General features: G+C 37.2%; 2 protein-coding genes across 4 annotated transcripts in view; one reads left to right on the top strand and one right to left on the bottom strand.

The window, feature by feature from the left end:
• supt3h (SPT3 homolog, SAGA and STAGA complex component) overlaps positions 1-26,638 on the bottom strand; it is a 126,596-nt gene that overhangs the window by 89,678 nt on the left and 10,280 nt on the right. The gene's annotated exons all lie outside the window — the stretch shown is intronic.
• The window catches only part of runx2a (RUNX family transcription factor 2a), a gene marked incomplete at its 5' end in the record, with an annotated part of 69,660 nt that continues 54,151 nt past the window's right edge, over positions 11,130-26,638 (top strand). The window contains one exon of the mRNA XM_082143550.1: positions 11,130-13,106. Within this exon, the coding sequence (XP_081999676.1) occupies positions 13,049-13,106 (58 nt within the window). The remainder of the gene's footprint in view (positions 13,107-26,638) is intronic.

Raw genomic sequence — 26,638 nt, 5'->3', positions numbered from 1 at the left:
GCCCTGGCTGCAAAATACATTTTGCTGCCGCTAGGGTGCGTCTAGATTTCTAGGCTAGCGTTATCTACTTCTGCGGGGCATATTTGTGTTTCTGCGTGAGAGCGCCCTCTATCTTTCAGATGGAGCAGCATTTACTACTGATCACAGAGCCGTGCTGCACTGACAAGCTGCGCATAAAATAATCGCAGCCTTTGCCAAATCGCATGCGGTTTCATTTCGACTAATCGTACAGCCTGATGTGTGTTTATACGTACAAAACACAAATAATATGGAAATAACTAAAACCAATCAACTGCATAGCAATGCCCTGAAAACCAACCAGAACACTCAGTATAACTTTTACATGGTCAGACACCAGATACACTCTCTTCAAAAATGTAAAAATCTAATTCATATTGGCAGTTTAGCTGAATAATGTGCAAACGTCTTCATTACATCAACAGAACTCAATGCTCGATAAGACAATGAGATACACCCCACTGAGACACGAATAACAACTCTATCGGTCACACAGCCAAAGAACCCCAAGCATGCATCTGATAAAACTGGATATCATTGGATAGGAACTGAAATGGGAACTGTCTTTCTGAGGAGGCAAGAGGGCTGAGTTCTTGTAAGTCATGCCACGCACGCAGGACTCAATATGCTCATAAAAACAGTGATTAGAGATCTAACGCTCAGGAAAACAGGAACACCTCATGGCAGGAGCAGAATACAGAGGTGATATCAAGACAAAAGAGCAAATGTTTCCAGAAAACATCATACTTAACTCAAACAAGGCATCAGTCCAGACATAACAGTGATGTAAAAAACATCAACCCATCAGATATGCAGAAGAAAGAGTCCTCCGCTCGTGTGTTCAGTGCCTCACAAGTGCGAACATTCGTACTAAATAAGCTCTCTTCAATTAAACGCATTCTCGAACATCCATCCTTTCCTGAACACGCAACATTTAATTTAATATTCAACAATATTATTGATCTGTTGCAACTGAACTGAGCTGGACGATGACATCATGATTTTCTCCAGAGCGGCTACATTTAGTTAATGTATAAATTAACTAAATTAATAACTTTTTACAACAAAAATGAAGCATCACTGAAATTACTTAAGCTGGACTATGATGCTATTTTCTTCTAGAAACAAACTTTGTTGCATTATTTTCCTGTTATCACTGTAAAGCTGCTTTGAAACAATATGTATTGTAAAAAGCGCTATATAAATAAAGGTGACTTGACTTGACTTAATGGCTTCTGCTTTTATATAATAATCATGCTGTCTAATCAGCATCTTGATATGCCACACCTGTGAGGAATATATATATAAAGTAAAACTGTAAAGCTGCTTTGAAACAATATGTATTGTAAAAAGCGCTATGTCAATAAAAGTAACTTGACATGACTTGACAGCTTCCATGCGTTTAATTCCACACTTCTAGAAATCAGTAAAGAGACTAAACGGCATTAGCGTGTGCCAGCAACTCTCCCTACAGTCCCAGACATTCACTCCGTGTCCATTTAAAATACCTCCATTATTCCAAATCAAATACACTCGTCTTTTTGCCTTTTGACACTCGATACATGTTTAAGTAACCGAGTATCATGTGCAGCCATATTTATTCTAGTTCCTGAGTACTTTAATCATAACATCAATATATTTCATAAGTATGTTTGGAAACATCACAGTGAGAAAGACGTGACAATGGCTCCCATTGTGCATTTAGCTGTTTGTTCTGTTGTGAAGATTATTTATCTTTTCACTGTTGTTAATGTTCAGTCTTAACAGTGGCGTTGTGTTTCATGTCATTTAAATCCTTGTTTGAATACAATTCATATTGAATTTTGGCCTGAGCGATGACCAGTTGCACCGCTGATTTGAATTCTGCTAACCACTCACAATATGCAAATATGACTAGTGAGGAAAGTCATGAATTTACACACCCTGCCTGCCCAGATTTTGACCAAAGTCACACTGGGCAGTTTGGCCGTTGCGTCTGTTACAAATACTGCGAGTACAGATACACTGATGAAGAAATTTGATCAGATACAACATTTTGGCCATTATTTTTTATTATTAACAGAATTTATACTAATGCACGGAACTGCAGTCCTATATATCACAAGGAAAATCAGCAGTAAAAACAGTTTTATTACTTTAAAAAAGAACAGCACTACACGGTTTAGAACATGACAATATGACAATTATTATAAAAATTATTTAATAAATTAATAATAATAACTTGCAGTAGAAAAAGACATCGGAAAATAATAGCTCTATACTGTTTAAATAAAATAAAATAAAAATGCTAATGAGTGTATTTAATTTTTTTGTTTTTGTTCTAATATTATAGAAAGCCAGCCTATGTTTTTGACAGACATGATAACATGCGTGAGGGATAAACTGTTTGATTTTGGGATAATTATAATTTGTGTTGAAGATGTTCTAAATCCTTTTTGTGTAGTTCACTATACTTTTATTTTATTTTTTTACTTAGGTTAATTTCTGGCTAAAATAAATTACATGTTGTTCAGAAACTGATATGTTTGGCTTGTCAAAAACGTTACATTCAGCTGTCGCAGATTAATTGACCTTTGAAAATCAACTTAATGTTTTTACCAGGAAACAAGTGGTTTTGATGCACACAGTTGTTTTAATTGTCTCTTATATCAAAAATCTTTTATTTAAACCCATGAAAGCTGATTTTGACTTTTTATATAAACACACACTATAGATACAGTATATAGTCCATATATTAAAACAATGGAAATGCAAAAGTCGGCCTAAGCTTAATATGAAAAAATCTCCAAAAAGCCCCTCGACGTCATATCAGTGACGGTACCTGGTTGTCCAGTGTTTACCCACTATCTGCAAACCCACTATCCACTCTCATTTAGAAACTAATGTTTTTGGCATCACACATGAGGAAGAGCTGCCAGAAACATAGTCTCTGAAAATGATGAGAGACCTGCCAAAAACCTTGAAGTACTCCCAGACCCCGCTGTAAGAGGAAGGGAGACCTGAATTACACTGAAGTGTGGTCCCTCTGAACACTACCACATGTTAACACAAGCCTCTGTATCGTATTAGCTCAAACCACTGGTATAGAGACACGGCAAATAGAGCAGATCTACTGAACTCAAGAGCGCACATTCAGAGCAACGTCTCGAAACCTCATAAAGCAAAACTTGCTTTACCAACAGCACATGGGCTCGCTAAATAACGGGTTGGGAGGATTTTTTTTTCCTGCTGGAAGACAATTGTGATTCGCCTAAAGCAGTGAACTCTTTTGAAGTTTGAGGAAAAAGATCATAATAAGGACAGAATTTGACTTCAAATCGGAAAGTACGTCTAAGTCTATATAAAGTCCTGCGTTTACGGCTCTGATGGGTAGATCTGTTTAAAGTCAACATGAAATCAAAATTGACCTGAACTGTAAATGATTCATCAGTGCATATACTGAAATGAAATTAAATGAAATGAAAGTAAATGAAATAAAATAAAATAAAATAATGAAATGAAATGAAATGAAATGAAATGAAATGAAATGAAAATGAAATGATGAAACGAAATGATGAAATGAAATTTAATTAAAAATGTAATTAAAAATAAAATAAAATTATGAAATTAAATAATGAAATTAAATAAAATAATAAAAATAAATAAAAATAAAACTGAATAAAAAAAATTAAATAATAAAAATTAATTGAAATGAAATAAAATAAAAACATAATAAAATAAAAACCCCAAAAATAAATACAATAAGATAAACTGAATTTAAAAAATAAATAAACTGAAATAAATTAAAATAAAATAAACTGAAAAAAATAAATAAATTCTTCCTCATTAAATATCCTGTTTTCTTTTTCCATAAATAGTCATTACGGAGGTAAAATGGGTCACAAACAGCGTTTCATGTTGCCTTCCAGCATGAACGTATGAATTGGATGTCAAACTGAGGTACATCTAACCAGAAGATAGGAACAGAATGTTGTGCACTGTAGTCTAATCCGGAGAGCTTCACTCTGTCAAGTCTGATTTGAGAAAATGCTTGAGATGAAACATTTCTCTCAAAGAAGTAAGTCTTCTACTGTGACCAATCTTTATTTGCGGCTGTGTTTCATGACCTTACAGGACCGCACGGGGAAAACACTGCAATAATGTCATCACGCTTTACAAAGACAAAACACACAAGCCACCGGGGTTAAAACAGTTCCAAGAGCGCACAGCAGAGGTGTCAAAATAACACAAACGTCTATTAATAGAGGACAGGAAAATAAACCAGATTCCTGATATTAGACTACACAAACTGCAGTAAAACTCCACAAGGAGTCTGTTGAAATCAGAATGAGGATGAAATAAAAGCAAACCTGAAGGTATTTTTCTTTAGAAATTAAACTTTAACTATCCAGGAAATCTGTTTAAATTCATTGAATTCAAAAATGATGACTCACTAGATATGTTTTTCTTCAACGTCAATATATTGGACAACAATGAAACGCTTTGTTCATTTTAGACAGTTATGAAGAAACTGTTTATCATAAACTGAAATAAGCACTAAAACAGACAAACGGCACCAGACTACAACAGCAAAGCAAGTGATCTAACTCATATATAAACAGCATGAACACTGTAATGCTTTCTTAAATATTTTTGAGGCTGATGTGATTTGCATCATTTCCCTTCATCCTTTTTAAGCTCATTACCACAACTGAGCGGAGGAAACACTGGGAAGCTCATTAGACATCAAAAACATTTTGTTTGTGTTAAACATGCATTTGTCTCTAAGATCAATGAATGAAATGAATGAAAAAAAAGCGGTTTCATAATTAAGAATGACGTTAATTCTAAGTATGGTAAGATTTTCAAAAGATGTATAAACTAAATGCATGCTTGACACAAATTGCAATAAACAGCTTGTGAAGCTGCACAAAAACAGACAAATAAATAAAAGCATGAATTAAAGAATAAATAAATACAAATGCAATCTGGTTGGTAAACTTTTTTCACATTCTCTACAATTTTTGAAGCTCTATAAACTCCAATTCACCAAAATGCAGTATTTTATGGATTTTACAGTGAAAGAGGAACAAAAGAACATTAATAAAGAGTTTTAAGGCTGTTTTGTCTATGAGCCACAAGTGTGTGCGGTGTAAAAAGTGTTCAGTTCACTTTTAGGAAACCCGTTGCCGTAAAATACATAAACGTAATGCTTAATTGGAAAAAAATAAGTTATGTGACCTTGCCAATTCCACATAATTTGTTTCAATTAAGCATGAAGTTTATTTACTTAATTTTAATAAGGCAACGGGTTTCCTCAATATTTTTTTAAGTTAAGCCAACTAATCACTTTTTACAGTGACAGAGAATCTGATCACAGCATCAGAATAAGAGATGGTTTATCTTAAATATGTAACACTAAAGGTACTAAACAGTACAAATGAAGCCCACGTATGCTTCAGTCTCAATTGCAGATACTACAAATATCATATTAAATTCATAACAGTATTATTGTGGAGCAACTTTTCTATCAAACAGCAGCAAAACAGTTGCAGACACTTAACCAGCAACTATTCCTGAGTGAATTTTTTTTATATTAAACTTGTATATATGATTTGACGCACGTCTTTATCAGGGTAAAAAAAAAAAAAAAAAACTATTATATTTGATGGATTGTAGCTTGAAATTAGTTAAAGATAAGCTCTCCAATCAACAAGTGTATAGTCAACCTTTTCTACCCTTAAACTAAAAAAATAACTAGTTCTCAAACAAAGGTTTAAATGACATCGTGACGTTACGCCACATGCGACGTCATGCATGTGTGACAGTGATGAGTCACGGGCCGTTGAAGCCTCTTCAAACGTCACTCAGCACTCAAAAGTGCCAGTTCCAGACTTGTGATAATTGTCAGAAATAACAGGTTCTTCTCCTTTAATTGCCATTCTCACGATGTGCCCATGCCGCAAGAGAAAGCCACTGGGGTTGGCGAGCCCTGCCGAGCGTGATCTTGTCATGTCCCAGAGTTCTGCAATGTGCTGAATGCGTAAACAGCAGAGCAGATCACAGCTGTGGTTAAACTCATCCTGACCTTTGCCAGCATCAATTCTATAGTGTTTTGCATCACCAGGTCAGTTTTGGCCGTCAACACACGCAAAAAAGGTCCTTGGGACCGTAAATTATTATAAATTATATTTTGTGAGACTGTAAAAGACTAGCCTGGATGCCAGCCGAACTTAGCCCCGCCCACAACATTTGAGGTCGGGAAGTTCGGTCTGGACTTGATCCGTTGTGGAGCAACTATGCTCGAACCAGAGCTGTTCAGACTAATCAAATGGTCAGGGCGGGCTTTATACGATGATGGACAGATGATCAACAGTGACGTAATCATCCACGTCACCAAAGAGCGCTTGGGTTGAATTTGTTTACAACAAAGATGGCTGCCGCTGGAGAATTGAGATGTGTAGATTCCGCCATCGCGTCTGTTATAGAAGATATCGACAGCGCATTCATTTTAAAAGAGGAACCGCAATCAAGGCATTTGTCGATCGGAAAGATGAATGAAGAACATACGTCACTTACTCCGTTGCTCTGATTGGCTGTAGGTCTATCCAATTGAATGCAGAGGCAATTTCTTTCCTGGTTCGGTTGAAACACGCCTCATAATCACAGCCCAATGGAGCAGTATCAGACTCACATTCTGACTAGAATCTGAGTATTACGACGTCAGGCTAGTAACAGACACCTGTGCACTAAAAAACAATCTGCTTGGGTTGCAAAAAAGAAAAGATGAATAAAATATTACAGACATGATCACTATTTATTATTTTAATTCCTTATCCTATTGTGCACAATATACCAGTGCATGTTATTTAAAAATTAAGTGTGAGTGAGTGAGTGAGTGAGTGAGTGAGTGAGTGAGTGAGTGAGTGAGTGAGTGAGTGAGTGAGTGAACGAGTGAACGAGTGAACGAGTGAGTGAGTGAGTGAGTGAACGAGTGAGTGAACGAGTGAGTGAACGAGTGAGTGAACGAATAAATTAATGACTTTTTCCCCTCCCAGAAATGTATTTTCTGATGATGTAACCAGGGTTAAAAGAGAATGGAAAAATTAACAAATAACATCATAACTATAAATAATATGTCATTACCACACTGAATGCAATCAAATTTCAATGTAAAAAAATAAAAATGTGCATTATTAACGTCCATAACTTTGTGTTAAAAATTATCCAAAATAATTATAAAAAAAATTAAAAAACATAACCAGCCAGTGTTCAAAACTATCTGCTTGCCTTAGCTAATTCCAGTGGTACTGGTGGAATTCCGCGGGAAATTCGAGCATGTCTTTGCGTCATTACGTCACATCTGTACACAAAAAGAAGGAGTTTCGGCTAGTAGGCTATATTGCGTGTGAGGATGTTGGAGGTGGAGATTTATAGCCTTTTCTCACAGCACTTGATATAATTAAACTTATAGCGGATCCAGAATGTTTCAAACGACAATCACCAGTGACAACTGGAGATTCACCTGTTGTAAAACCCAAAAGACTTCGGAGTGGCTAGAGAAAAAAAGAAAACAAGGATAAACATCGGCAGGGCTTTTGAAAGATGGCGTGAATTTTTTTTTTGCTTGACAGGTAAGACATTTCAATAGTTTAATTACGTAACAGTAGCACTTGTTCGCTTAATTTACACAGTTACGGAGTTTCCTTTGTTGTGCCTTTCTCGTTTTGCTATTATGGTAAATATGAATTATTTTGTGCTAGCTATGAGAGAGAATTTTCTACTCCAAGAAAATCAAACCCGCCTCCTCCGTTGTTAAGTATTGGATCTGAATCAGTGAAAGTGAAAATTTTCCTGACGCAAGATGTTTATATTATGTTATATTAGCCTACAACACGTTTATGCATAATTAACAGGGATTTCGTTCATACACTGTTTATTTCATAGCACTATGATTGTTATTTGTTTGTACAAAATAACTGCTCTTCTATGATTTGCACGGTTTGATATATGATAATCGATCGTTAGATTTAATCAGCGCGATTTACTGCAATGCTTTTTTCCCCCTTAGTTGATCAGAACAAATTGGATGTTACTTACTTGTTCAGACGTAATTTTCTGTTGAAAATTATAATATTGGTCATACTTCCAAAAAAGTATATTCTGTGATTCTGAATGACATATCCACACCGGCACGGTGATTAACAGCCGCACACTCTCCTCAAAACATTGGATTCATCCGCGCTGTTTCATGCCGATGTACAACCCACGTAAAGTTGATAATTCCGCAAATAATTGCAATTGCAGATTTCAAACAGAGATGGCGACAAAGAGGAAAAGCTACGGACTGCAGCTTTAAATAGATTATTAAATAAAATATTTGCATTAATTGCAAATAATACTATACTAAATTAATTTAGTATAGTCTTATCTAAGCTTCTTAAAGATCAATCTTAAATTTCATATTTAAGTTTCAAATCAAGAGTTTGTTGTAACCTGTCTGACTTAAATAAAGGTATATTATTTACATTTATCCATTTATCCTTTCAAACGCGATTTTAAAAAAAAGAGGAACAAAAGCAATTCATCAACAATAATCATAATACAATGCAACATTTATTAGACAACTAGATAAGGAAGAATGTTATAGCAGAGGAGAAATGCAGAGAAGACTGTTATACATTTAGGACATTCAACTTGTGACAGGGGGATAAAAAAGATGCAAAAGTTTGAGGAAAAAAAAGTTACTGGAGGGGGGGGCATGCATGTCAACACTAGTGAACTGCACGATGCACAATTGTATTCACAATGAACGACAGTTCCCGATTAACAATTTCATGCCCTCCAGGACAAGCCCAATTGACGGCAATGATTGAATTCAAACTAACAAACGTAACCTCTAATGTTGTTTAAAGCAATAGAGCATGGCTTTCAACGATAAACTCATAACAGCTTTAATTTATGAACGTGTGAAATCGTGCAGGGTGTAATGTCTCCTGGAAGCATTAGTGCGCACTTCCTCCGGCAGCCAGGAATAATGTTCTAGCATCTATTGCCCGGTTTATGCCTGTGTGGTCCGTACTGAAGCGGGCCAAGCTAAAGCCGGGCCTTAGAAGGGCACACACACACACACACACACGGACCACAGTGAAACCATGCCCGCAGGAAGACCACCAGGGCTCGCCCGACAAAGAGCAGATATTCGCTGCGACGCGGACGTGTTCAGAGACAGCAGAAACTCGACGGCATGAATGAAAATACAGTCTATAATTAGCAGAATGTGCAGTCAGGAGTTTCTCGTGATCTTCAAGTGTGAAAAATCACTAAAATACATTCACCAAGAATGAATTGCGCTCCCTGCTAGCATTTATTTGCACATGCTGTCTCTGTTGTTTTAGCATCTGAGTCACTAAAGGAACTACACAAATCACATAACTGATCGTAACGTGTGCCTTGTTCACAGAAGCGTGCTGAATACAGCTAAATGACAGTGAGCCGCAACCTTTCTAGATCAAGAAGTTCTTCCATGGATCCGCGGAAGCGACTAGAAATTCTGTATTATGCAGGCAAGACAAGAAATTTGGCGATGTCACTTTATAAAGAAAGCCTGCGCACATATATATTCAAACGTGCATACCTATAGACTAAACACGTAACATGCATGTGCACGCCGTCACCGTTTTCACAGATTCACGTTTTTGAAGTTTACACAGAGATGATAACGTTTAAAAAAAACAAAAAAACAACAACTTGGAACCCATTTCAAAGTTTGCGTTCTCGAGCCACCAAACACCGTTGTCGTGCAAATGAACGGCATTAAAAGATGGTGTCGTGTAAGCGGCCCCTAAGTTAATAACTATCTATCTATCTATCTATCTATCTATCTATCTATCTATCTATCTATTTATCTATTTATTTATTTATTTATTTATTTATTTATTTATTTAAAAGGGACAATGCATATTAATGAACATCTTAGCTTTTCAGCAATGTAAATATACCAGAGTTAGCCCCAAGGCTATTTTACATCTGCAGTCCCCCGTCAGGTCATCACAATATCAAGTAACGAGGCTAAACATTGAAATTAAATATGATACAACACAATTTAAAAGACGCCACAATATTCAACAACATATTATAAGAGATACCACAGTTAGCAGACAGGGCATCTAATACGGGGTACACATATACAATAAAGTGCTATTCTATGTACTTTAAGTACATTGTAATTATGATAAAATACTAATAAATACAGTAAAATGCTGGATCTGGTTTGGTATACATACATATACTTAAACAGTACCACAGTGAACATACCCATATACCTAAATTACAATAAATACCGTTAGTGGGCACAATTTTGATGTGTCTTGAGCCATTGTTCAAGACCCATGCAACACCCATGCAGAGACGACTCGAAGCCCGTGAGGAGACGACTCCACGCCCGTGAGGAGACGACTCGACGCCGGCGATATGTTATGCCCTAAATTAATGCATGATTAACTAACTGTATTTTTCTATGTACATTTTTTTTTGAAATGCACTTTCTGTAAAGCTGCTTTGAGACAATATGTATTGTGAAAAGCGCTATACAAATAAATTTGAATTGAATTGAATTGAATTGTTTGAGTTGGTTCTTAAAACTGGGGTGGGTCGGACAGTCTCTAACAACAACCGGTAGCTTGTTCCAGATCTCTGACCCCTTAATTGACAATACATATTCCAAATGTTGTACGTCTGTAAGGCACCATACAATCACCTCTGGTGGAAGCCCTGGTTACAGTTCTTCCCTCTCCCGTTATTTTCATTTTAATGTATTCACTTAGTGGGGGTGGGGCAAGTCCATGTAGGATATATATATATGTGTGTGTGTGTGTGTGTGTGTATATATATATATATATATATATATATATAGCACAGGCATATTTGAACTATAGAACATTTTCAAAACTTAGAAAATTATATTTCTGTAATATTAAGCAGTGATTTTTAAAGCTTGTTTGAAAAGTGACTCTTAATGATCTTTGCAACGGAAGTGAATCAATTAAAACTAACTTTAGCTGGACAATGACTTTATCCTAGAGCTGCTATAAAGCCAAAACAATCTTTGTTACTGTAATTCCTATTATCACTGTAAAGCTGCTTTGAAACAATCTGTATTGTTAAAAGCGCTATATAAATGAAGGTGACTTGACTTCCACACAAAGTTAAAGTTATGAAAGGTAATATATACGAAAAAGCAAAATAGGGGCACTTTAATGTCATTATCATTAGGTAATATACACAAACATCCCATCATGTGGGCGGTAATAGCGTTGTGTTAATTGTGTCAGGAAATCAATAATAAGCACTGAAGTTTGAGAATCTGGTCCACTCTATAATGAGCCTCATTATCATACAAAGGAATGACAATAACATTTTAATATGTATGATGCAATATGGCTCACTGTTTAAATAAAAATTCGGGTTGACTTACTAATTGCAATAAAAGCACAGATCGTGCTTTCATTTGTTGTCCCTCATCACCCTTGTTCTCAGACGCCCCCCTCGAGAGAAGACGTTTAGGGAATGGCCAGCTGTGGGCGAACCATTTCCTGTTACAACCGCACCACATCCTCTGAGCTGAGATTTTCATTATTTTCATACGCACCACCATTTCATAATACAGCAGTCTAGGCAAACTTGCCACCAGCTTCTCGGCTGTTCTGAGTGCTTTAGGCTGTTATGAGTGGTTGCTAGGTGCCTACTTGCTGGTCCACCCTCGAGTAATATTCTGGTCAGTAGCTGGCGCTCAGTCCCTCCTTCAACTTAGTAGTTGGTCTAGATACTAGGAGTGTAATACGCTCAAGATTCAACGTAGCACCTAACATGACCCCAAAACAGGAGAGAGAGCGAGAGCACTGCAGAAGCACAAATATCTCGCCACATTTTTCTCCACGCTTACACACAAACACCTGAGCCGCACACTCCGCGCAGAGCGCTGACCGCCTGCCAAAATCCAAACCTGCGAGGCGCGCAAAACAGACGGATGAATCACGGCTGCTAATGCAGTCGTTACGAGAGGCAGACGTGATCCAAGAGTGAACGCAGGTTCCCCTTCCAGACTGTCATTTCTCAAAGAGACGATTATGCAACTTATGCGGAGACACACCTGGAGACTAAACACCACCCATGCGGGAAGAATGCAGGACAGAGAAATAATAAATACAGAAATGTACAGGAAGATTTGTGAGAGCGTGACAGCAACGTAGAGACAACGCTTCAAAACCACACAAGAGGAGTTGAAATTGATATAAAGCAAAAACTGGCATCAAAATGGAAAAATCATTTAATTTCTTGCATCCCACTGAGCTAAAAAGCACTTAAACATGCAAACCCTTTAATTTTCCTCTTTATCTGTGTATCTACATGCAAAATGCCAATTCAAATGGAGCTTTTTTGGACAAAATGCACTGCAGAAAAGGAGTTAAAAGAGTGAAGAAGTGCTGAAAATCCCAGCCCCTTCCTTTCGGATTCACAGGAGCTGAGGTTGCATCCCGCTGGATGAGAGTAGGAAACGCAGGACCACTGACAAGAGGGCTGAGCCCTCTTCACTCCTCTGATGTCACCAAACACATGACCCAGCCTCTCCAGTAACAGCCCATCAGGAGGGGGGAAAAAAAGTGTGTTTTAAAGCTTACACGTTTTTGGATTGTGAGAATGTCTCATTCCCCTCACAAACAACCACAGAACCACAAGTGCGGTGCACGAGATTTCCCCAGGACGATAGGAGGGAGCCACTGGGGCGTAAATGGTTAATCGGAGTGGGTCAACCCCAGTCACAGAGACCCAACAAGTCAGTAAGTATGCTCTAACCACACTCGTATATGCGTTGATATCTGTGCCTGAACGCTCTCCTCGGCTGCAGACTGCAGGGGACCGTGCGGACTGGTTTAGTTTGTTTGTAGCTGTGTGTTTTCCCCTTCAGATGCCTTGATATGATTTGTGCTCCCAGTTTAGGACTTCGAGGGTCACCACGACCTCCAGAAGAGGAGAGAGCCGACGTGTGGCTATGGCGTCTAACAGTCTTTTCAGCTCGGTGACTCCATGTCAGCAGAACTTTTTCTGGGGTGAGTGCTGTGAAAAATTATTTTCATTTCACTGTGGTTCAGCGTCGGGTCACACAGGAGTCAAGCTCCGCGAGCGGGTCGATAACCAACGGCGCACGCGCGCACGCACGATGCTTCGGGAACGTTAAAAGTCGCCGTGTTTACGTTTGCGTTGCATGCTAAGTTGCTGACATGTTTGTGTAACTTAAAAACACTTATGTGGGACGACCAGACCGAAGAAAGAGAAAAACCCTTCTGGATGTATAAACATTCGCTCTGTTTCAATTTACAGAGGTACATTAGAACAAGATGTGGAAAACTTCAGCTCAAAAATGGGATGGCTGGATATTATGTGTAGGATTTGTGGGGGTTAATGGTAATTGATAAATGCACAAACCTGGTTAACGAGGGAGCTTATATTAATCCTTATGAATGAAAAGCGCTTAGACAAACATGCAAACGCTCTTTATTTGAGTTCAGCTTAGTTTAGGCTTTTTCAAACATGCAAAAGGAAATAAAATGCCAATTGAATGGAGTTTATTTTTTATTTTTTATATGCACTGCAGAAGGGGTATATACAAAAAAAAAAGTTTTTGGTCTTCACACACTGTGAGAGCAAAACCGGGAGTGAAAATTGAGTCCAGCATTATGCAGCACACAAAAAAAACCACATGTAAAAATCAATCTATGCAAAACCTATTTGAATACCTCAGCTATTCAAAATATACTAACATGTAAAATCCAAACAAATCCTGATCTTATCACACAGTACGTATGGAAATAAAAATACAAAACACTGTTGACAAAGCAATCACAGAATGTACTTACAGTATTTTCCTCATCAAGTGTCTCATGTCGACGTAATCGGAGGCCTTTCTAGACAAACATATGGAGGCATGATATTGAGTTGGAGCCAGACAGCTTGAGCTACATGGTTTTGTCATCACTGTCGGCACACATAAAGGCGTTCAAGGTGGCGTCTCCCAAAACACGAGGCCGCAGAGGAGTGTTATACCTTGAACGCCCCGAAAGCACATCAGAATATATACGGCTTTCTATTATAGCGTACTAACAATAAGAAAAAAAGAAAAAAAATTCACACTTTCAGCTTGCAGTACATGCAAATACCTTCTAGAAACTTTATAAACCTTTCATAATCTGGAAACATCTATATTTCAAGTGTCTTGCATTGATTTAAAGCACAATGCCACTACATACAGTAGCTGTTGTTCCAACATCAAAATGGAAAAAATTATATCTTGACATAAGCAATAAAGCACTTAAACATGCAAATGCTTTAACTTTTCAGTAACACTTTACAATAAGGTTCATTAGTTAACTACCTTACTTAACATGAACAAAGAATGAACTGCACTTCTACAGTATTTATTAATCTTAGTTAAATGTTAATTTCAACATTTACTAACACATTATTAAAATCAAAAGTTGTATTTGTTAGTACTGGTTAATGCACTATCAACTAACATGAACAAACAATGAATAGCTGTATTTTTATTAACAAACATTAACAAAGATGAACTAATACAGTAACAAATGTATTGCTCATTGTTAGTTTATGTTAGTTAATACATTAATGTTAACCAATGAACCTTATTGTAAAGTGTTACCAATTGTTCTCTTTATTTGTGTTCAGCTTAGTTTAGGCTTTTTCAAACATGCAAAATAAAATAAAATGCCAATTCAATGGAGCTTTTTGACAAAATGCACTGCAGAAGGGGTCTATAAAAGTTTGTAGCTCTAGCAAGAAAAAAAAAAGAGGTAATTTCTTGATTCCCTATAAGCAAATAAATATCTCAAAGTAGAAAGCATCTAATTTATGAAGACTTTTAAAATAATCAGGACTGTCATTTACAAAGACACTGAATGGGGACGGACAGCCAGCAAAATTCTGATTAATGATTGACTTTATTAATAAAATGTTACATTCATAATGGCATATTATATTTGGTTAAGGATAGGGTAAAGAGTTAAACAGGGTTAACAGGGTTCAGAATTGGAATTAACCCTTTAACTTAAAGTAGGATGCATTAATAGCGATGCTTGCCTTTGCGCAGTGGTGGTCTAGATAATAGGAAGCTGAAAAACCTCCTACAATGGTTATTAAAATCACATTAACAGTCACAATTCAATGTAGCACCCAGCATGACCCTGAAAAACCAGAGAGCACTGCAGCAGCACAAACATCCTGTCACATTTCCACGTTTACACAAACACAAACATCATTTTCCGAGTAGAAACGCTCAAACTCCTTCAGGTGACAAACGGCCGTCACATGCAACACGTACAGATGTTAAACAAGCTCTTGGCAAATTTCGTAGAGCGTCGCTAATCAATTAGCAGCGTGTTGTTCGGCTCAGAGGTGACATGTGCTTCTCATTTACAGCCAGCGCTGATATCCTGGCCTGGACTGAGCGGCTTCATTCAGCTAATTGATAATCACATCTCTCGTTTACGCTAGAAAAACAACATTAATGGACGAAACGCGACCCGGGTAACCAAACCTCAGAGAGTGAGCAGTCAGAGACGTCCAGCTTATTCAAAAGAAAGCTAAACATTAATGAAATGCAATATCTACAGCCAGGCTGAGGGCTTTTTTATTATTATTATTGAGAAATTAAAATCACCCATTTTCAAGTCAAGAAAATTCTCAAATTAAAAGGCATCTAACAGTCTTAAGTAATATGCACTGACTGACAAATGAAATTATCTCTTTGGTGAGTGGTTTATGCTTTTTGCTTTCATATCTGCATTGTTTTATATCATCAAAACTTAATTTGTGGGGGGGGGGGGGGAGGGGGGGGAGTTAGCATTATCTTGGCTTCAACATCAAGGACATCTATCAGCCGGACGCGTTTTTATACGGGCGTATTGGCAGCAGAAGGCTTGAAATAATTTACGCCATGTGTGACACGTTAGGACCAAATCACCGCATCTCTCAGAACATGTGCATTTCCCTAACGTGAGTTTGTCACAAACGTGATGCGTGCGATAATCTGTCTTAAAAACTATAATTACCCCGTTCAAGACCGGTCAGCTTCAAGAGACCAAAATCAGTGATAACGGACGGTGTGTCAAAAAAAAAAAGACATGAACAAGTCAAGGAAACATAATTAGACATATTACAGACTGAATGGTGAAGAAAAATGAGCCTTGATTCCTCAGAGGACGAGGCTGTAATGTGATATGAGACAAAGTGATGCAGAAGTTCAATTCTGCTTGAGCTGCTCAAAGCAAACAGAGAAACGAGAACAAATTATAATCATGCTGCTTTTTTGTTACGCTTTCCTCAAAGTCTGAGACCAAATCTTGCCTTTACAAACAAAGAAATGTTACGGTGTACAATGAAAAACAGATATTTTAAATCGCACCCTATTCCTAGGTGACAAACTTTACTTGAGTAATTGAGTGACATTGATCCGCTTTTTGGAACATCTTAAATCTTGATCATTAGGTTTTGTTTAGTGATGATGTTATTAAACTTCAAAATCGTGTGCATTTTTCAATGCAATTTTTTTAAAATTGTTATGATCATAATAATTTGACCTGATTTTTTTTTTTTTTTTTTTTTTTTACAGTGATCTCAAACTAAATACTACTTATTTTTTTTAGATCACACAGGATGAATTATATAGTCTCGAAGCTGAATTTCGACTGCATCGAATCATTTCTATGCAACCTGAAAAATTCTTTGACCATTTAAAAACATTGTCGAAGCATTTACTTCTTTAAAAGAAATTCATAGTGAGGTTCGATCTGGCATGACTTTACCAGGTGCATGGAAGCAGACGATATAAAAAGTGAAACATTTGACTAATTAGAAACTATTAAAGTTCCCCTTACCACAAGTGTTGCTGGAATCCCTTTTGTACTTTTTAAAAGAAATTCAGAAAATGCATTTAATTTGAAATGAACAAATTTCTTTTCAATTTAATTGGCTCAAAATCTCAGGATCTGCTAGACAAAACGCCACGGACGACATGTGTTGATGTTCCATAGTAAAAAAAAAAAAAAAAAAAAAGTGCCACTTCTCCCATGGAGCTCCTGTGCCACACACCGTATCCAATATGCTTCTCTACATGACAAAGAGGGGCATTGATGTCTCATACAAACTTGGAGGGAGCTTCTTAGAAAATAATCAAACACTTAACCATGGAGTCTCAGTCAGCCAAACATAACATTAAAAGTGGGAAACAATAAATAGTCCCATAACACGAAGAGACCCGACTTCTGTAACGTGGAAACCCAGTCAACAAACCATCAGAGTCGCCACAAACCATCTTTAAATCATAGCCAGCCAACCCAGCGCCTCTGATATATCACCGTTTGAAGCCGTCGCTGATGGAAATATACATGAAAATACAGAATTCATAGGCAGCGGATTGTGTACGAGGGACGGAGCCAATGGTTGATGTAAGTGTATTTAAAGAGGAGGATTATGGAGCTGGAATCCAGACAAACAGCTCCGATAATGAATGGCCCCCTCATACCATGAGCTCGAGACGCCTTTCAGACCACCTCAGCAATGAAAAGAAATCATAATAAAGACATTTCAGATTCAGAGAACAGTGCTCTACAAATTTATTTTTCAAATAGTAAAAATAAAATAAAAATCTGAGAGCAATAGTGAGAATGCTGTTATTTTTACAACATTTTTGCATGACAATTTACATGAAAAGATGAGCTGGCATGGACAAAACCTAATGATCCATGTCGTACAGCTTGATTCGAGACCTTCTGCACATAAGAAAAGCCACATGAAAAATGTCACTAATTTAATTACATTACAAATGGTGCTGAATCTTATTTAACATACCTCAACTTTGTTTATATTTCAAAACATAATTAAAGACCACTGTATATATTCAATATTCCACTGTGTTTGCGTATATTTAGACTATATATTTAGGCTCCATTGGCACAAATTTGGCATTGTGGTCATCCAAAGTTTAAGTTTTGGAGGACTAAACACAATGTTAATTCTGATGCATCAAAAAATATCAATAACACCAAAATTGCATTCAACTCCAACCTTTGCATCAGAAACACTCGTTCGCCTGCAGACACTGGCACATTTTGATGTAGAAGTATGTTAAAATGCCTCCTACATTTAGTATTTGCTTTTTTAGAGCAATTGGCAAAGCATAGGAAGAATATTGGAGAAAAAAAATATACTGTATAAACAGACTAACAATCCAAAGCAGCTATTTCTTTCAAAAAGAAAACAAAAAAATAATCCTCCTTCATGGTCTAATATTGCTACATTTATCAGGCGATTCACGTGACCCGCTTACTGCAGCCTCAGGCAGATTCAAGGGTAAAAAATATGAAATGTTCAGATAAGTGGACGTCGACTACTTTGCTGTTTTGATTGTGCCGTAATGAAGTGATTCCAGCAACTGCATTTAACAAGGCTTTACCTGTTCGCCACAGCCAAAACCGGCCCGGCGTATTGATTTAACCTCGACAGGAATGCAACATTTCCATAAGCCAGAACATTACTTTAAAATATTTATAACATGATACGCACAAGGGCTATAAGGGAAAACAGAACGTAAAAATGCCCGGAATGAGAGCAGGAAAACTGGACGCGCTGCATTGGCGTTCTTCCTCAACCTTGGCTTCCTTTTCCAACTGTGGCTCCGCAGCTCACCGCAGGAGAAATGGAGTGTTTTCCAATAAGCCCTTGTAATGCTTTATTTCCCCTTAAAAATGTACATTTCTGATATGTAAACAATAAGCGAAGAAGCTGGGAGTCAAACTGTCTGTCTCCGACCTGGCTCCGAAAGCACCATCCCAACAGCTAACTGGAAAAAACACGTATGCATTTTGTGATTACGGTTTTAAACATTACAATTTGAGTTAGCTGATGTAAACAAGTCCATGAAAACGCAGAGAAATGCTCAAACATGCAAAAAAAACAGGGATGAAATGACATCATGCGCCTGCCAATCGTGCTTTCGTACCAGCAAACACGTCAGGGCTGGTTACGGAAGCCGTCGCGTGAGTGTGAGCAGATCGCAGAACACGTGGAAATCCAAACATTAGCTTTAAAGGACAAAATACCCCTCTCTAACTGGCATGGTAATCTGACCGCAGCAATCACTCGCTACAGAAGCCATCGCGCACACCTGCACGTATCGGATATCCAGCGGCTCTTTACATCCCGGGTTTGATTCTATAGTATCCAGTTCTCGTCTTCTGTTACAAGTGTTTTGAAACCACAAAAGAAACACTTTGTCATCTCACAGATTTTAAAGGTCTTTAGGCCATGTCCACTGCACTTAAGGATAATGCTATAGCACTGTGTCGAACATCTTGAGCTGTTTGGAACTGAGGAATTTGGAATTCAGCAATAAAATCTTGCAGTACTTTTAGGGGATTCTTGTGAATCCAAATAAATCTTACATTTAAAACAAGGAACCTGGACCTTTGCACTATAAAGAATGTATGTTTATTTTCTCATGTAAATGGATAGTTCAACCAAAAATCACTTACTCACTCAAGCTGTTCCAAACCTGTATGAGTTTCTTCTGTTGAACACAAAATAAAAGATTTTGAAGAATGTTGATAACCAAACAGTTGACGGCAGCCACTGACTTCCATAGTAGGAAAAAAATACTATGGAAGTCAATGGCTACCTTCAACTGTCTGGTCACCAACATTCTTCAAAATATCTTCTTTTGCGTTCAAACTCCTACAGGTTTGGGACAACATGAGGGGGATGATAGTGATGATAAAATGCTCATTTTTGGGTGAACTATCCCTTTAATTGCATTACTTATAATTACCAGAATACAAGAACACACTAACCAGAACATAATCACCATGTGCCATAAGGACTAAATAATTCATGTGGGTTAATCAAGTGCTTCTCAACTGGTTTTGCTTCAGGTCACAGATTTGACATTGAACATCAAACAGTGACCACAATTGTATATTGTACAAAAGTAACAAAAACGTCAAACTGACATTGACTGCATGTACCTAATAATATCCAAAATCATTAACATGACTGAATTACGGAAACTGACTTTTTTGCAAATGCAAAACAACCACAGAAATGATCATCCATCCGGAAAAGTAAAACAAACACTGGGATAATGTAGTATTAGTTCAGCAATGATAAATTCAAATTAGAGCAATATCAAAATAATCGATTTTTCTATCCTAATTAAGCACTATTACATGGTTAGTTGCGTTTGATTGTTTGCGTTCAGCACAGTTTTTCCCTGAGACCCGACAGTTAACGGATGCCTTCAACCTCCCTGACAACGGGACGCGGTCTAAATGAAATCAATTAGCGAATATCAGCGTGCCGCAAATGGGCCGAGAACGACTTTTGGAGAAGTTGAGACTCCAAACACGAGGCATGTTAAAGCTCAGAGGAGAAAAACAGTCATTAAGAATTAACCCCACTGAGCATGTTGTCAACAACACTGTTTTTCTGATTGGAACGGCTGTTGACTCATCCTCTGACGGCATTCGGCAGGCTGCTATAGTTACTGAACTAGACATCATGGCTCCTGTTTCATTGTCTCATGTGTTCACTGAGAGCACAAAACTACTTGTAAAGGTGTTTCGGTATATCACTGAATCCTTTGGGGAAATAACAGCCACTCAGTGGAGTATAAAGGCCAGGCCTTATGTAAAATTAATCAGAAAGACTCCCTCACCGAGGTTGACACTGTCTATTAAAACGTTCCTCCTTGCTGTTAAATATGCATTAGACGTCCAAAGAAGAATCTCCAAAGAAGTTGTTTTCCACTGAAAAAAAAAAGAAGAGTAACGCTGGAGTTTGATACACTTGGAGAGGTTTGAAAGCAACGTGAAAAACCCGGAGCTTTCCATGGACTGTCATTTTGCTGACAAAGACAACAAGAGATCTCTCTCGACGTCTAAATATTAACAAGGCATCTTATTAATAAACATGATTCGTCTGGATCGGGGTAAATGGCGCTACAATTAATGTGAGAGGAAACAGAAAAAGACATGTAAATGCACAAACAATACTCGGCTAAGGTAATTTGAAGATGCTTAAATATTGATGCTACGACTGGGATTTCGAGTGAAGAGTTTCTACGTTTATATCAAAACAAGGTTGGAGTCCCGTCCTAGTTTGAAGAGATTTGAATGCATCGTAAATCAATTCAAAACTTCTTTCTATAGAAAGCATGCTTTAAATAAGCAGATCCTCAATGTATGCTTTTAATAAGAAGGTTGCAAAACATTCTTCTCTGATTTTTGTTTTGCGCACTTCAAGCCATCGATCATTATCGCTCTAGCAGTCCAGCATTCATGAAAACCTCAACCAAGAAGAACATAAAGAATCTATAGCACCTACTTATTCTGTTTCGACTTCAAAACACGAGATTCATATGCACAGGAATCTCTCCATTGTTCCCGAGCCTTTTCCCAGAAGTATTGCGAGATGTGATGGGCGAGACTGCAGTCGGCTTTACTGGCATTGTGATGTAGGGAGTTCATTATGAAGTAAATAAAGGCTTCCAGAGCATATTGTTCTTTAATTTTACTGCTGACAGCTGCTTCGGAAGACAAAACGAATGTTGAAAACATGCACCATAAGACCTAGAAGTCTTATTTGTTGATATTACCATCATGTTTCATTTGTTCAGTCAGAACAAATGCAATGGCTCTGTTCCAAAATCTAGTAAGCCAACTACACAGCTTTAAGGCATCCCAGGTATAGGCAGCATTATTATTAAGATACCCTTTTGTACAAAATTTAGGGTACAATTGTATTCATCATGCATAGAGCACATGTATTGTGACAAGCAAAAACTCTATGAAAGATAAATGTAATGTTGCCTTTATATTTGGCCCAAAAAAGTCTATTATTAATAATGTTAATTAAGCAAAGGAAAAAAATCCGGACAAAGCAGAGGGAAAAAAGTTTTTCGGGGTTGGTACGATTTTATTGTTTTTGACAGAAGTCTCTTATGCTCACCAAGAATGCAGAAGAAACAGTAATATTGTGCAATATTACTACAATTTAAAATACCTGCTTTCTATTTGAATATATTTTAATTTATTCATGTGATCAAAGCTGAATTTTCAGCATCATTACGCCAGTCTTCAGTGTCACATGATCCTTCAGAAATCATTCTAATATGATGATTTGCTGCTCAAGAAACATTTATGATTATTATCAATGCTGAATACAGTTCAACATTGATATTCTTATTTTTTTTGGAAATCATGTCCGTATATCCGTTGATAAGTTTTGGGTCAGAATTGTTACTTGAAAAAAAAAATAATAATCTTTTGTAACATTATAAATGTCTTGTCACTTTTGATCAACTTTAATTCATCCTTTGCTGAATAAGAATTGTAAAGAATTTTAAGAGTAGTAGAGTCCATTCAATTCCAAAAACAAGAGTTGACGAATTGATCGACTTATATTACTTTACCCAATATTAGTTTTTTACTCTTATTGCATTATCATGTCAATAGTTTAGCAACATAACTTGATTCTCCAGTATGCTTTGCACATATGGAGGACATACTATGTATAATGTTCTAAATCAATCACTAAAAATATTCCATTTCAGAAAGAATGCTGACTTTGGCTGTGTAGGCAAGACCGCTCACTAGGTTTTACAACGGCGCCTATACGATGGCATAAGTAACAATACGTGCGTATAATTTAAAGAATCAATGACAGAAAACACGTCCAATGTGACAAAGATCAGAACAGCAACAGTTAAAGCGTCTTTCAGAGAGAGTCTCTGTGCAGAAACACTAGAGTTAAACTGTGGTAAACAAATACTCAATAGTGATGAGAGGTTCTTTTCAGTCCCCAAATTACAGTCTGGTTAACCAGAGAGTCTGTGTGCCAGCTCATTACTGATGTTTGCTTCCAATGCGACTCGTCTCCATCCAAGTTTACGAAAACATTCGAGGGGCCTTGAAAGCACAGAGGGTTTTATACAGGCTGTAGCCCAGGAGACAGAAGCCCGAATTAGACAAATGCCTACACGTTGCTAGTCAACGGGCCATGGTTTCACCCAGGTCCTGTAGCAGATCGCTGTAAATGCGGTTAGGCGGCTGAAAGCAATGCCACGAGAGGACAGTGGGCCGTCCTGCCTGGGAATGCCACTCGATGCTTCCCGACAACTCTGAATCTTAATGCCTTATTTAATTACAGTAAGTGGCTGACGTTCACCTAATTGTTGGGAGTAAATTAAAGTGCTACATTCACTCAGTCTCATTACGTTCCCACAAAGACACATAAATGGCTTTTCCATCAGCAACTTTTTCCTGAATATAAAATATGATTGTGTTTTTCTCCCAGATATTATATGACCCCTTTCAATGAAGATTTATTTCACAATACCGATTACACAAACGAAAGAACATTGTGGGAAAATGAAATCCTACAGCAAACTCAAAATAAAAAAAAAGGAAAATCAGCCCATGGTACAAATGGTAAAGTATTTCAGAGTGTACATGCAATGTACTCAAGATAACTTCAAAGAATATTATAGTACTAGCATGGTCCATGTCCAAAAAAGCTGTTGGAAACATTACAACTTTAGAAAAACAGTCTATGTTATATCTACACTACAATTCAAAAGATGGACGGTAAGACGTTTTTGGAAGAAGTGCCTTATGCTCACCAATTAAGGCTTCATTTATTTGATTACAAATACAGTAAAAACAATACTATTGTGAATCTATTTATTGGATATATTTTTTTCCCTGTGATGCAAAGCTGAATTTTCAGCATAATTTCTCCAGTTTTCAGTCACATGATCATTCAGAAATGAAATGTTAAAAACTGTTCTGCTGCTTCATATTTTTGATGTTTTCATGATTCTTTGATGAAAAGAATAGCATTTATTTGAAATAGAAATATTTTGTAACGTTATAAATGTATTTACTGTCACATTTGATCAATTTAATGCATCTTTGTTTGCTGAATAAAAGCATTCATTTCTTAAAATATATATATATATATCTCAGTATATCTTATATATATCAGTATATCTGACTGACCCAAACTTCTTGCAACAGTATTGAGTTCTGAAACACAATATTAACTTGCTAAACATTAAGTAAACAAGCAAAACATTTCAGAAATAACAACTGCACTGCACACACTGGAAGATGGCAAATGCCAAAAAAAAAAAAAAAGCAATTACATAGTGTATGATAATAAAGGGACTGACATTACAAACAGCTCAAGGCAAGGGGCCGTACGGTTCTTTGCTCATAGCCACTAATTACTGATAGTGAGGCAAAAACACAAAATACGTCACATTTAATTGAATAACAATACGTCTCTCAAAAACAGCATATTGACATGCACGGGTTTTAGAAGCATTAAAAGCTCTCGAGTCTCACTTATGCGTTTGCGTCATTAGTGTTCTGCAATGTAAAAAAAATATTGATGTTAATGGTTGTATAAATAGTCAGGAAATTTCCCTCAAGGCAACCCAAAAAAAAGCAATATAAAAGCCACAGTTTGCTCTAATATTTCCACATTTCAACAATGCATTTCAGATCTAGTAGCTTTTTCGTGCTCATGCTGTATCGCTCTTGCAGTATAAAAGAAAAAACATGCAGGACTTGCAACCCACAAAAATGCTGGTGTGGGTTTCATCTGAGGACAGTAGTACTAACACCGTGCCACAAATAATTGTGGCGATATAAAATAGGTGCTAAAATTTATCATCAAAAATGGACTGGAACTAAATAATGACTTCAGGTATTTTTAAACACCGTTTGCCAACATGATAATACGTACTGGGTTAGTCTGAAACTTCTGATGCCACAAAAATGCTATTTCAAATCACTTAAACAGAAGAATTTCATGCGATTGGCACAGCGGCAGTGATGAACCCTGGAGTTCACAGAGGACTCGCTTAAAAACCCACTTTGATCAGGTTACAACCACAGGCCATGATACACTTGAAGTCGACAGTTAAAGAGAAGCAGTCGAAGTGCATCGCCTCGGGAACGACTTCTGTCGTGATAAAACACGAGGCGCTCATCTGTCGAGTCTGAAGCGTCGCAGTGGAGAGATAGACAAATCTGTCCTGAATGAATCCCACCAGAAGCATATGATTTGTTTTCACTTGTTTGTTTAATTTGCCATTTCTGTTTTTTCGTTTGATTGAAGTTGACAGCAAATTAGCATTTGATGGCAATGGATCGAGTAAACACGCTATAAATACATGTTTAAACAGCTTTCACAATGTCATTATACTCAAATCTGAATAATCAGTGGGAAATAATGACTATCCACTGGAATTTGGTAGTTTAATATTACGTTTTAACTTAATAATAAACGTACAAATAAAGTTTTGAGATTCTAGACGTGCGAAGCTCAGCTGTGGTGTTCAGTGTCCGATATTTTCTCGTCGTCTCGCTATAAAATCATCCATCATTACAGACACTGCTTACCTTACTGAAGTACAATAAATGTGTTTTAATTGGACAGGGCTTTCAGAGAGAAGGATGAAGGCTGGTCGAAATCCACAGAGAACAGAATAGCAGGACGTTGGCCATATTAAACCGTCTGTGTTATCTTTAGCACCTTATGCATGTATCATTGAGATTCCTGGCCAAAGTAAGCCCTCTTTAGAGCGCACCGGATTATAACACGACTGAATGACTGAATTTCACCATATAATGCTTCAGACAGAAGTCAAATGCAGGCAGTTGTCAGAAATATCAGCCCTCTTTTGCTGTCAAATAGCAAATTAGCAACATGTTAGTGCACTAAAAACCTGTACAGTCACTACTGTTTTTGTAATGAGATGGTTTCACAAAAACAATCCGAGCAAAGATGTAATTTAGTATTGTAGACATCACCTTTACCTGACCACACTATAATCATGGTCATGTTGTCATTTCAAAAAGATCTGCTCATAAACATGACAAAAACAGTGTTAGACTGTCGAGGGATGTATCGGCAAGGCTGTTAACCTACAATATTATTTTATCAGCCAATAATTATGATGAAGATATATTTTGCCTTTTTTAATACTTCCAAAAGCTCTTGATTTGATTTCGATTTAACAACTGATAATGCACTTTTTTCCTGTTTTTATATGTCTGATATCCCTTAAGATATCAGTATCTGCCACTAAAAACCCCATATTGGTCTGTCACTATTAAAAACGACTCCGTTAAGATGAAAAAGCCCCAAAACGCCTGGAGAGAGACGTATTTAGCTGATTAAGAAAGTTAAACGGTAGCCTCATTTTAATTTTAAGAGGCACACACTATGGTTCTAATGCTTCTCTCATTGAACCACAAAACTTCCTACGATTTATAAGTACAAGTGATCTCAATTAGAGACCTCCATGAAGGCACGGGGCGGCAGACAGTCACGGCAAGAGGCGGCAGAGGAAACTGTCTTTACATTTTCCTCCCTCACTTTTCCAGACAGCCGGCGTGCCCAGAGCAGACAGCGTCAAAAACACCCCAGAGTCTGTTTTACAGTACAGCGCAGATGCCAAGTCCCAGCTGACTTTTTACAAACCTTATTTCTCTTCTTCGCGATT

This window comes from Leuciscus leuciscus, assembly GCF_965113295.1.
Source record: "Leuciscus leuciscus genome assembly, chromosome: 17".
NCBI lineage: Eukaryota > Metazoa > Chordata > Actinopteri > Cypriniformes > Leuciscidae > Leuciscus > Leuciscus leuciscus.
Note: the sequence above shows the minus strand (reverse complement) of the source record. Positions and strands in the feature narration are given on the sequence as shown.